Here is a 15,624-nt window from a genome sequence, read left to right on the forward strand (position 1 = left end):
TTAGCTTTTGCTAACAGCACCTCCCTGGTGTTAGGCCGTTAGTTTTCTGTTATTGTTAGTTCAGAGGTTCAAAGGTCTATATATACCTTTTTTGTAACTAACACTAACTAACTTGTTCAGATTAAAATAATATCAGTTCTCTCTAAATTTTCTCTCTTACTCTCTCTCAGTTTATCAAAGAGAGAGAGAGGTGGTGGTGTTGCTGAGGGGAAATATGCAAGGATTGATGGTGAAGGAAAGAGAATTGGAAACGGGTAGTGGTTGTTGTAGGATCTTGTGGACAATGAGGGAGGTGCGGTGTGGTTGCCATAGCAGTGGGTGGACGGTGAGAAGCACAACTACTGGAACAGGTGAACAAAAAACTTTATTTTATTATACTTTTAATTTAAAAGTAATATTAAACATAGCGGCGGTTTAACCGCCACTATTAATGAACAAAAACCATCGCCAGGTTAAATGATGAGGAAAAATAAAGGATTACAACTAAGCAAATTTAGCGTGATGTGGCACTGATGACATGACATTCTGTGTGTTACCTCATCACTTATCGGTCTAGGAGTAACGACAGGTACCATAGGAAAAAATCTCAAAAGGTCAGGTAGCAAAATCAAAACAAAAAATTAATAGGTAGCAATCTTAAAAAGAGGTATATTACAAGTATGAAAACATAGTTAAGCCTTAAAATTACTTTTATAACACCTACCAACAAAAGTGACAGACAATTGTAAAAAAAATTTATTCAAATATGTTTTTTTTTAACTAGCACCACCGACTCCAAACACATTCTGACAAATGTCAGCATATCAGACTTTACAATAAAAGTAAAAAACATAATTTTCAAAAAAGTCTAGTAAATGAATTTAAGCTTTAGGAAATGAGAAAGGTATATACCTGGTGAAACAGAACCCATCATAAGATATGATGTTATATTAGCATCAACTATGAAAGCAACACGAGTATAGGAAGAATGAGGACCATAGGCATCGCCTTGATTGTTATCATTATCAATAAGCATATTATCAAAACCATGACTAGCAATAGAAGTATCTTCATCACTGACTGCACTTTTAGGAGACCCGGGTATCTTTGTATCTTGAAGAATAGATGCTGGATCAATTACTTTTGTCGCCCATCCCAATCGACAAACAAAAGACGCAGCAGCCTGCAGTTGTGACAAGTCAGCCTGTAGGGTTGTTGCCAATTCAGCAACAGATGCATTTTCATTTGAAACAACAAAAACTGCGTATAATAACCTAGATAAAAACGATACAATGTTACTTATGGTCTCACTTTATGGAAACATCTGAAAAGAAAAAGGATGGAAACAGACTGAAATAAATGCATTACTCTTCAATAGGATCTTCATAAGACTGCTCCCTGTTGGAAACAAAACCTTCAAGCATGGAAACTGAACCAGCACCATAAATATAAAAATTAATCAAGTCAGTTGAGCAAACAAGGGAAAAAATATCCCAAAAATCATGAGATACAAAGCACGCTCTGATTATATAAGGAGGTGTCTTGTATAAAAATTAATCAAGTCAATTACTTAGTTGTAGTTCTTGTTCCTAGTTTATTGGGATTTCCAAATAATTCTGGTGATCACCCAATTTTTTGTTAACGTATTTGGCAGGGGCTGGCTGAGCCAGGATTCTTATATAACGGGGCCAATATAAAAAAAATCATGACTTAGAAAAAATATTCCAAATTTTACATGTATGACATTTATAAAAAAAATTAATAAAACTTCGTACCCCATTGCCCAGAGGCTCTTCGCTATGCGAAGGTATGGGGGAGGGATATTGTACGCAGCCTTACCCTTGCATATAAAAAAAATTAATATAAAATAATATTTTCTTATGAGCAAAAGAAATATGTAATTGTGTTGAGCATAAGAGAGATACTAATCAACAAGTGCAACCAAGACATAAGCGTCCAAAGACCGATAGCATGCAAAAGGAGAAGAAAGTAGAAAAATTATTTGTTAAGAGAGTGAGAGAAGAAAAGCTATTTTGAATATGCCTTTCTGGGTTAATCTTCCATCCAGCATATTGATTTATTTATAATCAGAATGATTACAAGGATAATAAATAACTAATTCTGATTTCAAGAGAACAATTAAAATATCACAACTTCCTAAGATACATTGAACCCAGTTAACTATTAACTAAGCTACTTGGAAAGGAAATTATAATTAAATGCTCCACTTTCCAACACTTCCCCTCAAGCTGAAGAATAGATGTTATCCAGTCCCAGTTTGCATATTATTCTATCAAAATTTGGAGTGCGTAATCCTTTGGTATGAATATCTGCAAGTTGACCTAGTGAAGGCACAGATGGAATACAAATCAAACCACTATCCAACTTTTCCTTGATAAAATGTCTATCCACTTCAATGTGTTTTGTTCAATCATGTGGTACAGGATTATGGGCTATGTTGATTGCTGACTTATTATCACAATTGAGTCCCTCCCATATAATCTTCAACTATTCTAAGATGAATTTTAACCAAATCAATTCACAAATAACTTGTGCCATAGCCTAAAATTCAGCTTCAGCACTAGATCGCGCTACAACATCTTGTTTTTTACTTCTCCAAGTTACCAAGTTTCCTCCTTGAAAGGTACAATATCCGAAAGTGGATCTCCTATCAGTTATTGATCCTGCATAGTCAACATCTATATAAGCTTCAAGTATTCTATTCCCATTTATTTTGTACAAAATTCCTCTTCCTGGTGTCCTCTTAAGGTAATGGAGAATTATATAGGTAGCTTGTAAGTGGACTTCTCTTGGACAGTGCATTAATTGGCTCACCAAACTATCAGCAAAAGTAATATCAAGCCTTGTGTGAGACAAGTAAATGAATTTTCCAACTAGACGTTGATACATCTCCTTATCCACTTCTGCACTGTCATCTTCATTACCCAATTTAAGGTTTGAATCTATGGGAGTACTTAGAGGTTTACAAGCTGTCATACCTGTCTCCTTCAGCAAATCTGTGGCACATATTTCTGTTGGGATATGAAAATACCTTTCTTAGAGTGGGACACTTCAATTTCCAAAAAATATTTCAGCCTCCCAAGAGTTTTCATCTCAAACTTCTTTGCTAGATGTTGACAATGATATCATCCACATATACTAACAATATAGTCACTCCCCTTAAGGTCAAGTGTTTGATGAATAAAGTGTGGTCTCCTTGGCTTTGTTTGTATCCTAAGGCTATCTTGACCTTAGTGAATCTCACAAACCATGCCCGAGGGGATTGTTTCAACCCATATAAAGCCTTTTTTAACCGGCAAACAGAATTGGCAGCACCTACACACTGCTGCATGCGCCCCACACAGCGCCGAAAAAGGGGACCTGTGTGGGGTGCGTGCAGCAGTGTGTTGGCTGCACACTTGGACAGTGTGGCAGTCTTCGGCTATGGCCGACAGTGGTCGAAGGTGAGGGGCGACGAAAAGGTGTAGGATGTCCGCCAAACAAGGGCAAAGCATCCGCGCAGCACTGTTCACCACAAAGAGGGGAAGAAGCAGCAGAAGCCATGATGAACGAAAACAGAAACACAAAATGCAAACCAAAAAAAGGGCGGAAATAAGGTCCCGCAAATGAAACAGTCCCAGAATGACCCGAAACTGACTAGACTTTGTGCGCCTCAATTCAGAGAACAGCATTGAAAACAAAGGCTGGAAATGTAATCAAACGCGCCGGAATAGTGGGGGGGCTCAAATGCAGTTTGGCGCGCAAAGGAAGGGCCCATGAGAGAGTGTCAAAGCTCCGATGAGGTTGCTGTCACCACCATCATGTAGATCAGTGGACGGCGATGCCTGTGATGGGGTCATTAGACAGAAAGGTCGCCGGATGAGCGACTTCCGAAAAAGGAAAAAAATCGTCAAAAAGAGGGATGGTGAGCAGAAAGGTCCACTAGAATGCGGAAACCGATCACTAGAAGACGGGCGACAAGCAAAAAGGTCCACCAAGGACAGTAGGTCCCCAGTGGAGCACGATTTTCATTATTCCTCTATCAAGAATAACCTGCTCTAATACCATGTAAGAATTATTTACTGTTGTGTGTATTAGACCACACGAAATACTCTCATCTATATTGAATGAGGTTTACAAAATAATTAGTAATAATGGGCATAATCCCATACTAATCTGCTGCAATTAAAACATCAAATTTGCAAGTGGCAACACTTGCTATTCCTCCTTGTTGTTGTGTTTCTCTTAGCTCCGCTTACCAAAAATCGTCATCCACCCAAGTTTGCACCAATAAGCACTTTGTCTCTCCAATCTCCACCTTTTCTATGCAGTTGACATAATAGGAAATGTTTTGATGCTGATAACTTCGTCACTTTTGACTAGTGCTCAAGCAACTAAATTGTCTCTAGCAGCTTTTAGGTCTTCTACAGGGCTTTCTAGCCCAATTGAAATGAAATCTAATAAGGGCTAATTTGGAGTTTTCTTGATGATATGGCTATATTATATTGATGTTAGGTATGTTGTGTTTAATTCTAGCCAAATGTGTTATGCATATGATTAGAAAATCAAATATCAAGCATCCTGTGCTGAGTTTTGATTGATTTGGACAAGTTTTTAGTCATTTCACTAATGAATGGATGATCTATTTGTGTGCAAAACCAAATCTGAAACAAGCAATTCAGCCACATTGGAACTAATAAGCTAACAAACAATATCCTATTAGATTTGGTATCATTCAGTTGCGAAACCACAAACTGTTTAGTTTCAATTTTAGAATGCAGATGCCTCTAAACAGAACAAATTGAACTGATGAACAACTATACATTGTAAGCCATACCTCCCCCAAGGCATACCTTAGATTATAATGTATTATGGTATGAAGTATTCCAAATAAGAAGCTTTAAATTTAGAATGCTTTGGAACCATAGCTTTGAAAATGATATTTTGAAAGTAAAGCCCAGTAAGCAAAAAATAGAACCAAAACACACCTTTAAACCGATCATCAGGATATACAGGAACATCAAAATAGATCAATCCCCGGCTATAAAGACCCTTTACAACATCAGGATCAAACAGGATAAATGAATTTGCTTCCTCCTTACATACTTTATCTATCATGGCCATTTCCTCTTCTGAAAGTTTCTATAAAGGCAGAAGACAACACAAAAAAAAAAGTGAATACCTAAATTTCTTCTTATTTCCAAATTAACACAATGAACAACATTACTGTAAATGAACCTTCCTTCATTAATAAGGGTGAAATGCAGACCTCACCTTAAATTCTTCCAAAGTAAAGTTCACCAGACAAACTCCCCACCAAGGTTCAATAGGAAAATCCACAGGTTGTGTTGGTAAAAGTTCTTTTGCAATTGACTTGTTCAGTTTCCACATAATTTTCTGGATACTCCAAAAGCATAAATGACGAGTAAGGCAAGAATATATAAAATCATTATCCAGTTTAAGACAAGGAGCAACAAAGTCTTCGATATGAAATTCAAATTTATGAGAAACAAAATGAAAGTCTGGTCAAAAGCATATAATTAAGAAGTGTCAAATGATGAAGATAATTATTAAGGTATATTATTCAGTTTAACATCTCTAGAAGCAATACCTTGCCTGATTACGTGAAAGCAAGTTTAAAAAGGTAATATTGGCACTACAATCGAAGAATCAAACAAATTTTAGTACAGTCTGGGAAAATCTATCCAGTACCTTAGATCTGCACTTGTTCATTATATCAATAAATTCATTTCTCCCAATTCCTGTAAGTCTTAAAGCATCTGCTGCACTAAAATTTGGGATGCTGTCATAAGGTTGCTCTGCAAATAATTAAGACATGCAGAAAATTTTTAGGCCAGCTCATTTGCAAGCAAATGTTTATTATTCTGCATCTTAATTAACCTATAGCACACAAGTGAACAAGTACTAGATGGAGTTTTGATCAGGAAGAAAATATAAACTCCCATAGACTAAGTATTTATGATGTAAATACAATAATAAAAAACTAAATAAAACCCAATAGGAATATTGTCCTCTACACTAACACAACTGTGTAGCTTACGAAAATCCCAAAAGCATAAGCAGTTTGAATATTGTTAGATTATATGTAGTTTTTATATTATTGTATATTGTGTGTTCTCTCTCTGCTGTAGTCATCTGTAATAGAGAGACAGCTTGTATTTTAACTCTTAATATATAAATATACTTCAGCTGTGTGTGAGACACTATTATTATCAAATATTAGTCTCAATTAATATATACAAAATATCATAAATATTATTATTTAGTCAGAATATCTTAGAGTATCTTAAATGAACTCTTAGGAGTGGTTTTCATATTTTGTTATATTTCATCATCTGTTTCCTTATTTAATTAGGTATTCTATTGTTAGTAATAAATATAAATAAGGGGTTTTACACACTCTCTGAATCCAATTTTTTTTTATCACCATCTCCTCAATCATCACACTAAGATTGTTGTGATCAGTGTTGTCAAATGGCGGTTATGGCGGCTCCATGGCGGTATGGCGTGGCGGTTTTTTGAAAAAATGCCACCAAATAGCAATGGCGTTGCGGGTTTCAAATGGCGGCACCATGGTGGCTGCCATAGGCTTAACAGTGGTGGCGGAATGGCGGTTATGGCGGAAGAAACTTTTTTTCTTTGAAAATTTTTCCAAAATTACAGATTGGGTCGTCTTGGGCTGACTCGACCCAACCCTAAACCCGGTTTTCGAATCAAAATGGGATGAGCAGCACGCAGCACGCGAACTCCAGCGCCAGCACGAGCAGCACACACCAGCGCGAGCAGCAGGCAGCAGGCAGCACGCACCAGCGACGACAGCACCATGCACTAGCGCGAGTTCTCTCACGGTCTCACCCGAAGTTGACGACAGCACCACGCACCACACACACGAGCAACGGACGGCAACGGCAACGGCTACAGACTGCGACGGCAACACCCTGGTTCTGTTTTTTTTTCTGCTTGACACTCTTTTTTAATTTTTGGTTCTGTTTTTTTTTTCTGTTTGACACTCTTTTTTAATTTTTGGTTCTGCTTTTTTTTTTCTGTTCAGCCCTCTTCTACTAATTACAATGGCAGCAACCATCATCTAATGTTGCAACCTTTACTTTGCACTTTGCATTATGCTTTTATCCTTTTGTTATTTTGAACTCTTGAATGAGTTTATTTGGTGTTGGTTGTGTGAACTCATGAAACTTTTTTAGTTTATTTGAATGCAATCCATTTTTTTTTAATTTTTTATTTATGTTTATTTTTTATCTATTGTTTTGTTAATATTTATGTATATATATATATATTTTGTCCGCCATTCGCCGCTATGTCATCCACCATATTTTTATGGCGGATTTTTGGCTTTCCACCATGAACCGTCATCCGCCATTAACAACATTGGTTGTGATTGAGATTGAGATTAACCCTAACACTAATCAATTTCAAATTATAAGGTCTCTATTTTCTCTTCTCCTCCCTCACCTAAAAACCTTATATTTCAATATGATATCAAAGTGCTACCACACTCTATAGCCTATCCCATCACTATTCACTGCCAAATTACCGAGAATCTGGAACACCACCTTAATTCCATGATTATTTTATTTCTTCCAACAATTAGTCATCCCTCTTACAGTGGTCTTCTTACACCCCTCCACTATCTTTCTTCTAACACAAATATTTAATTTATTTCCAAGAGCATACCCAGAAAGACCACAAATCCTGAAAGCCAATGCTCAACAACAGTTGCTCTGACCAAATTGGCTTTTAGATCCACATCAGGTTTAATAAATATTGTGCACAGACTTCATCCCCAAGTTTACACACATATTATTTGGCTTTCTGTCTACTATACCATACATAATCACTACTAATCACACTTCATCCTGTAGGATGAGTTTGCACCCACAATTTAGACAAGGTAACATTTTCCTATGAACAGGGGGAAGGAGTTTTACCATTTCAGAGACAATTTCCCTCACTTCAAGGGCTTACCAAGAACATTATATCCAATAGAAAAGCTTTTACAAGTCAACATTATGCTTCTTACTAAATCAATCTGTATTATGAACATAATTTTCAATTCAAGATCAAAGTAAATTACCAACTCTTCCAGTTCCAACCATTCAATTACAAAAGAACCCACAGTAAAAAATATTCTTACAAATACTATTCATTTGGTAGTCAACAATCTGGTTAAGAAGGCATGATTTTACAAATAAGTCACTCAATTGCAAGCTAAGCTATATGCAGCCAATATTAATCAGGTCTCATCATGAAGAGATAATGCATTTGAGAAATGCAACAAGCAAGTAAAAGTTACCATTTCTCATTACTTCAAAAATCATATCACAATAATATCTGAAAGGCGATACTCTCATTACACGGCAAATATACTCAGCCAGATGATAAGGAAATAGCTGCAAGTGAAAAAAAACAAGCATATTAAATGCAGATACATTGCAACAAAAGCAGAAGATGAGCTCACTGCTTAATATCCAGGTTCTGAATTTCTTGTCTTATTGGGTTAGAGTAACCCTTAAACTCTATTTAAAAAAAAATTGATGATAAAAGAAATGCCCCACATCCTGGAAGTGGTAGTGTAGTAGCTATATCTGGCATTCATCAATCCAAGTACACAGATGAGAGTTTTTTTTCTTTTACAAAAGAACAAGTTAATATAGTTAAATTATTTAGTCTTAACTAAAATTGATCCTAAACAAAAGAGAAACAAAGTCCAGTTTTCAATTACAATGTTGCAATTTTTGTTTTGAGGCATTAAAACTTCAATTTTCTCCCACAAAAATTTGTCTAAAATGTAATTTTGGTCCCTTATCTATATTTTAGGTTTCAATTTGGTACTTTATGTTTAAAAAATTCCACTTTGGTCCTTTCTGGTGTCTTTGTTAGACCAAATTGGTCCTTCCATCAGCTTTTGGCACTAACAGTGTCAATTTTGGCTGGCATGGCATCCCCACAGTTTGCCGTGGGTCACAAAGTTGACCGAATTAGCGTGATAAACTAACCAACCGAAGGACCAATTTGTTCTGATAGAAAAACTTTAAGGGACCAAAGTGAAACTTATTAAACTTAAAGGACAAAACTGAAACTTAAAATGTAGATAAGGGACCAATTATCTATTTTAGCCAAAAAAAATTCTAGCAACGAATTTTTCTGGTTAGTGAACATGTAAAACAATGTTATAATTGTATTCAAAATACAGTTTCAGAATCAAATAGCATTCAGTACAGGACATACAGCAAGATTCTTTCGCAAGTAACGCATCATCTCTTCATAATATTCACTTTCTTTACAAACTTTACGAGCAAAACAACCATTCCATTGAAGTCTCTTCTTTATGCAAATTTCAATTATCCTGCACAAAATTTTCATTGCCAACAAAAATAAAAGGCAACATTAAGATTGTCATTATCAAAAAGAAAGTAAATTGGATAATTACGCATACAGTGCTATGTAGGTGGTTTGGACAGCTGCAAAGAAGGTTACCAGAAACACAGGTGTGGAGAGTAAATTGCATGGTTTTTAACACCGTGAAAGGGGGTAGAAGAACACCAAGAAGGACATTGGAGAAAATTGTTAAAAGAGATCTCGTGGTGAAAAATATCCTTGAGAATTTGGTCTTTAATTGAACCCAATGGCTTTGTGTAATCCATATAGTCAACGTCACCTTGTTTGTGGAGGATAAGAATTTTGTTGATGTTATGGCAGTTATACAGTACTGTGTAATTAGTAATTACAGTAATTAGGTTATCTGTAAATCTTTGTGAATACTTTCGGTATGAATAATATTCTCTCATTTGTTTTCCTCTCTAGACAAAAGAGTCATGGTGAACAATATCCTTGAGAATTTGGTCTGTAATTGAACCCAATGGCTTCGTGTGATCCATATTATCAGAGTTCAAGAAGAGGGAGATTGAACAAACCAGAGAATAGTAGATTGATATTATTGGTTTAGAAAAGTTAGTTTTCAATACAGTTACAAGAGAGGTATTTATAAACCACTAGACCTTGAAGCTAATCACAAACTAACTAACAGAATTGTGTTAGTGAAAGAAAAGTAGTTAGCTTAAACTAACTGTCCTACAGTAACTTTCTATAACAACTAACTATCCTACAATAACTGTTTATAACAGTTATTTTTATACATTTATTCTAATACCCCCCCCCCCCCCCCCCCCCCAAACTCAAGGGGAAGGTTTTTCAGAAGAAAAATGCTTCACATTGAGTTTTTCCCTTTATTCTTCAAATCTTGTCGAGGAAAGTGGCTTGGTTAAGACATTTGCCCATTGATCTAAGGCAGGGAGATGCACAACTGAGAGCTGTTTGGCCAAAACTTGTTCTCTCGCAAAAAAACATCAACTACCATATGCTTTGTTCTACTATGGAACACTGGATTGTGAGCTATGGGCACTGCACTTTGATTATCACAATAAATCACAGGAGTTTTAAAAGAAACATGTAATTTTGTTAGAAGGGTTCGAATCCAGGTCAATTCAGTAGATGTTTGAGCCAAGCTGCGATATTCAGCTTCAGTGCTGGACCTTGCTATGAATTTCTTCTTTCTAGACCACCAGGATATCAAGTTTGAGCCAAGAAAGATGGCTGCTCCTGATGTGGAACATCTGTCATCAACGTCTGATGCCCAATCAGCATCACAGAAGGCATAGAGTGCCATAGGTTTTGAAACGGAAGCAGGTTGAAGGAATAAACCATGAGATAGAGTACCCTTGAGATATCTTAGTATCCTTTTAACCACAGCCCAATGAGAGTCCAATGGATTAGCCATATACTGACAAACCTTATTAACAGCATAACTAATCTCCGGTCTAGTAAGGGTAGCATACTGCAGGGCACCCACTACTGACCTATAGAGAGTTGGATCAAGGAATAGATCAGCTCCATGTTTAGACAATTTGCAGTTTGTAACCATAGGAGTAGAGATAGAATGTGCCTCAGCCATTTGAGTTTTACGAAGCAGATCTCTGACATACTTGCTTTGAGATATTAAAATAGATCTGTTAGGAAGATACTTGATCTCCAACCCCAAGAAATAGTCCAAGTGACCCAGCTGTTTGAGAGAAAAGGCTGTATTCAATTTAGAAGTTAGTTGTTGAATGAGAGAGATAGAACTTCCTGTGATGATGATGTCATCTACATAAACTAGAATGTAGACATTATGTTTTTTTTTCTGATCAGCAAAATAAATGAATTATATATATATAATTGAAACATTATGTTGTTGATGTGTATAAATGAACAAAGAAGGATCACACTTGCTTCCTACAAACCCAATCTGTGTTATTGTTGTTCTTAACCTGTCAAACCACTGCCTTGGAGCTTGCTTTAACCCATCGAGAGCCTTGTTGAGCTTACAAACCAAAGATTTTCCCTCAACCTCAAAGCCTGCAGGTTGAGTCATATAGACTGACTCCTCAAGTAACCCATTTAGAAATGCATTGTTGACATCAAGCCAATGTTATCAGTGGCAAACGGCTGAATATGGCGGAAGGCCATAATTCCGCCATATAAACATGCCATTGCGACCTATCGTGCTGCCATGGCAGACTTCCCTTCACAAATTGACTATGGCGGTTGGCAAAAAATCCACCATGCCATTACGCTATAGCAGCCATGGCGTCACCATTTAACAACACTGCATCAAGCTGAAATAATTCCCAGCCTTGTGAGAGAGCAAGAGTTAGAATTACCTGAATTGTAACTTGTTTTACCACAGGAGAAAATGTTTCATGAAAGTCAAGCTGAAATGCATTGTTGACATCAAGCTGAAATAATTCCCAGCCTTGTGAGAGAGCAAGAGTTAGAATTACCCGAATTGTAACTGGTTTTACCACAGGAGAAAATGTTTCATGAAAGTCAAAGTCATGAACTTGATGAAACCCCTTAGCCACTAGTCTAGCTTTGTACCTATTAATTGAGCCATTACCTGGGGTGTCGAATTGGTAAGCATTACACTAGGCTGACTAGTCGGCTGAGCAACTGATTTGGAGTTAGGATTAACCCAAGTGTTTGAGGTCCTACCCGGGCCAACTGAATATGGGATTGATTGGAGTGTAGTTGGATCAACAAAGGTGAGTGACTCGTGAGGTTGAAAATTCATATCAAAACAAAAATGGCACATATTAGCAGTGTGACCATACTTGAGGCAGATTTGACATTGAAAATTAGCAAACCTACCTCCACCACGGCCTCTTCCAGAACCACAGCAACCACCACCTCAATCAAACAACAAGTTGCGACCACCATTACTTCTTCCATAACTTCCTCTGGAACCACCGGAATCATTAGCTTTGGGCGAACTTCCATATGAATAGCCTTGAGTGTAATTAACGGATGGAGATACAAGCATTTGAGTGTCCCGATTGCATCGAATGAGGCGAGTTTCATGGCCATAAAGTAGAGCCTCAATCTCTGCAATGGATGGCATGTTTTTTTGCTTTCAATCACGGAAATCACTGGTGCGTAATCCAATGGTAAACCTTCAAGAATAGCATCAACATGCTCCTCATGGCGAACTGGAACTCCAACACCGCCAAGCTCGTCAACGTAATTTTTGATTTTATGAAGGTACTCGTCCATCGTTTTCCCTTCGAGTGAGACAGCACGCATCACAGTTCGCAATTGACGTGCCCTAGACTTGGTGTGAAGACTAAAACGCTTGTGAATCTTCTCCCACACCTAATAGGAGTGATTCGAGCCTAGCACGCGTGAAAGGACAGATTTCGAGAGTGTCGACTGAAGCGAAACAAGTAGCGTTTGGTCCTGCACTTCCCAGGCTTCATATTCAAGATTAACGCGATCCATGATCCAATCATCCTCTGTGAGAAATTGGGGCAGAACGATTGGATTAACCACGAATCTCTATAGCTTATGCGATTTGATGATTTGCTCGATGCGTTGTCACCAATGTAGATAATTGGAATCATCCAGTTTTTCCACTATCGTCGTCAGAAATGAATGCGAACTAAAACCTTGAGATGTGGAAGCCATGATCGTGAAGATGAAGCTCGATAAACTCAGAAGAGGGGATTTTACGCAAAGACAAGCTCTGATACCATATCAGAGTTCAAGAACAGGGACATTGAACAAAACAGAGAATAGTAAACTGATATTATCGATTTAGAAAAGTTAGTTTTCAATACAGTTACAAGAGAGGTATTTATAAACCTCTAGAGCTTAAGCTAATCATAAACTAACAGAATTCTGTTAGTGAAAGAAAAGTAGTTAGCTTAAACTAACTGTCCTATAGTAACTGTCTATAACAACTAACTGTCCTGCAATAACTGTTTATAACAGTTATTTTTATACATTTATTCTAATACATATAGTCAATCTCACCTTGTTTGTAGACGATACGACTTTTGTTGACGTTATGGCAGTTATACAGTACTATGTAATTACAGTAATTAGGGTAATTGTAAATCTTTGTGAATACTTTCAGTATGAATAATATTATCTCATTTGTTTTCCTCTCGACAAAGATTATGTATTTCAAAATATATATTCAAGGACACATGAGCCTTGAAATAAGTGGAATGTAGCAAACTGTGATAATCTTGAAAAACAAAATTATTTCTAAATGAGAATTTGCCTTCAAAATTTATTGTTTCCTGAGGAATGAGGATAGATTTCTGTTCTATCACTAAAGGCACAATAGCCTCTCAAAATAAAATTAAAAAATCTCCTCATTCTAAAGAAAAATTATTTATTTTATTCTACTCTACTTTAAGAAAATATGTTTGCCAACAAATTTGAAACTCAACTAGCACTCTAGACCCTGTTCCAGTCACTTAGTCTGGGTTAAGATGACAATGTTAGAGATCCTTCACTAGATCACCTACCCTCCCTCCTCAAACAACTAGGTTTTCACCTAAAAGGGCATAAGAACACATACTTGGGGATTAAAGGGTCATTATATCATACTAACTGTAAAGCATGGTATAGATATGAAAATTTTATAGAGTGGCCTGCTTAGTACCATTGATGCAACTTATAATGTGTAATCCTACCTCCTAACACACATGGCATGTAGAGGATGAAAAGAATCCATTAAAGGGTGGTACAGTTTGAATCATGTATTTTTATTTAAAAATCTTACAGAAAAGTTTGAGGTTTTTACTTGTAACAGAAAGTGGGCAATTTAGCTTTCATGACCAATATGCTTTCTAAGCCTTTAAACCGGTTTAAAGTAGAGTGACAAAATAGAGAATAAGAGTACAATTGGGTCGAGAATCAGACGAGAAGCCACTTTCTCTAACCTTCTGTGCCATTCTTCTTTAGAAGAAAGAGTAGCTTGAATACGCTTCGGAAGGTTCTCCCATGTACACTCTTCCTTAATCGCTTTTTGTAACAACTGTTCCTCAACTGTCACCGGAGCACGCTGCATTTCTCACTCCCCAAACACCACAAAAGTCAACAGCGAAACTGCAAAATCGAAACCAATTAAAGAAAATCGTACAAAACAAAACAAAGATCAAACAAGATCCGAAACGAATCGATCACGTTTACTCCAAAAGCCAAAGAGAATGATCGGAACCTGAATCGTTGGATTCAAGCTAGGGTTTAGGAATTGGAGTTCTCGCAGACACAGTTGAGTTCGTTTTTCTTCGAATGAGAGAGAATTCGATTCGGTGGAAAGTGAGAATAGTCAGTCAGTCAGAGATCGTGGTAGTCAGTCAGTCGGTCAGAGATCGTGGTTTCCGTTATTGTGGTCGGTGCTACCCGTTTTACTTTTCATCATTCATTACACATTCGGGTTTTCAATTAACGTGTTTTTTCTTGCCATTAACTAAGTTTCTATTCTTCAACCATCAGTGAAATTTCTATCATTCACATTGTTACTAACATCACCACATAAAAGTACTCTTAAACAAATTTTAATACGATATGAAACTTTCAAAATGAGTTTATTTCAAACTAATCATTTTTTAAAAATTGGTTTAAAATTTTTTGAAACTAAACCAAAAAACTCATTATTTTTAAAAATTTTGAAACTCAAATTTAAAAACCACCCAAGCGGGCCCTAAAGTTTCTCTTAGTTTCTGTTTTTAGTCGTTATCGTCAAGTATGATGTTAAATGATGAGGTGACACTCATAGGGTATGACACATGTAAATTTATTTTATTTATTGCAACAGTTAATTTCCTAGCAGATAAAAACCCATAAAATACTTGGATGACTTGTTTAGAATAGGTTAAACCCAAAAAATTGTTTTCATTCTAATTCTTGAATCAATGTTTTCCATTATCTAGAAACAACCATAATACAAGTGGGAGAGTTTCTAAACTCAAATGCATGTATGGAAATTTTGTTTTCCCATTCATTGAAATAGCATTCACAAACCTACGAAAGGAACTAAACCATTCACAAATAATCTTTTCACCCATTGTTGTTGTTGTCTTGGCCTCCTCAACCTCCACCTTTGCCTTGCCCTCCTCCGTTGTCACCTTTATCTCCCTCATTGAAGATCGACAACCTCAGTTCTCACTTGCATTCCTCAAAAGAAAACACTAAGTCATCAACAACATCGCACACACGCGTATTTTTCTCTCTCTAAATCATGGATTTGAGAGGGAGGAGTTGGATTGATTCATAGAA

The 15,624-nt window shown here is 36.6% G+C and overlaps 1 protein-coding gene across 4 annotated transcripts in view; it reads right to left on the reverse strand.

The window, feature by feature from the left end:
* The window catches only part of LOC100813099 (protein FAM91A1), a 36,412-nt gene extending 21,618 nt beyond the window's left edge, over window positions 1–14,794 (reverse strand). For 3 of the 4 annotated variants that reach the window (XR_420436.4, XR_420435.4, XM_003556887.5), the window contains exons 1-9: window positions 14,564–14,794; window positions 14,286–14,451; window positions 9,247–9,364; window positions 8,312–8,408; window positions 5,692–5,798; window positions 5,254–5,376; window positions 4,968–5,121; window positions 1,348–1,408; window positions 892–1,253 (exon numbers count right to left, since the gene is read on the reverse strand). Coding sequence is in view for 1 of the 4 variants with exons in the window: in XM_003556887.5 (XP_003556935.1) it covers window positions 892–1,253; window positions 1,348–1,408; window positions 4,968–5,121; window positions 5,254–5,376; window positions 5,692–5,798; window positions 8,312–8,408; window positions 9,247–9,364; window positions 14,286–14,413 (1,150 nt within the window). In the remaining 3 variants the exon portion in view is untranslated. Of the gene's footprint in view, window positions 1–891; window positions 1,254–1,347; window positions 1,409–4,967; window positions 5,122–5,253; window positions 5,384–5,691; window positions 5,799–8,311; window positions 8,409–9,246; window positions 9,365–14,285; window positions 14,452–14,563 lie in introns of those variants that run through there. The other variant, XR_420437.4, reaches the window with a different exon arrangement.
* Between the last annotated feature and the right edge of the window lie 830 nt (window positions 14,795–15,624).

This window comes from Glycine max, chromosome 20 (assembly GCF_000004515.6).
Source record: "Glycine max cultivar Williams 82 chromosome 20, Glycine_max_v4.0, whole genome shotgun sequence".
In the NCBI taxonomy this organism is placed as follows: Eukaryota; Viridiplantae; Streptophyta; class Magnoliopsida; order Fabales; family Fabaceae; genus Glycine; species Glycine max.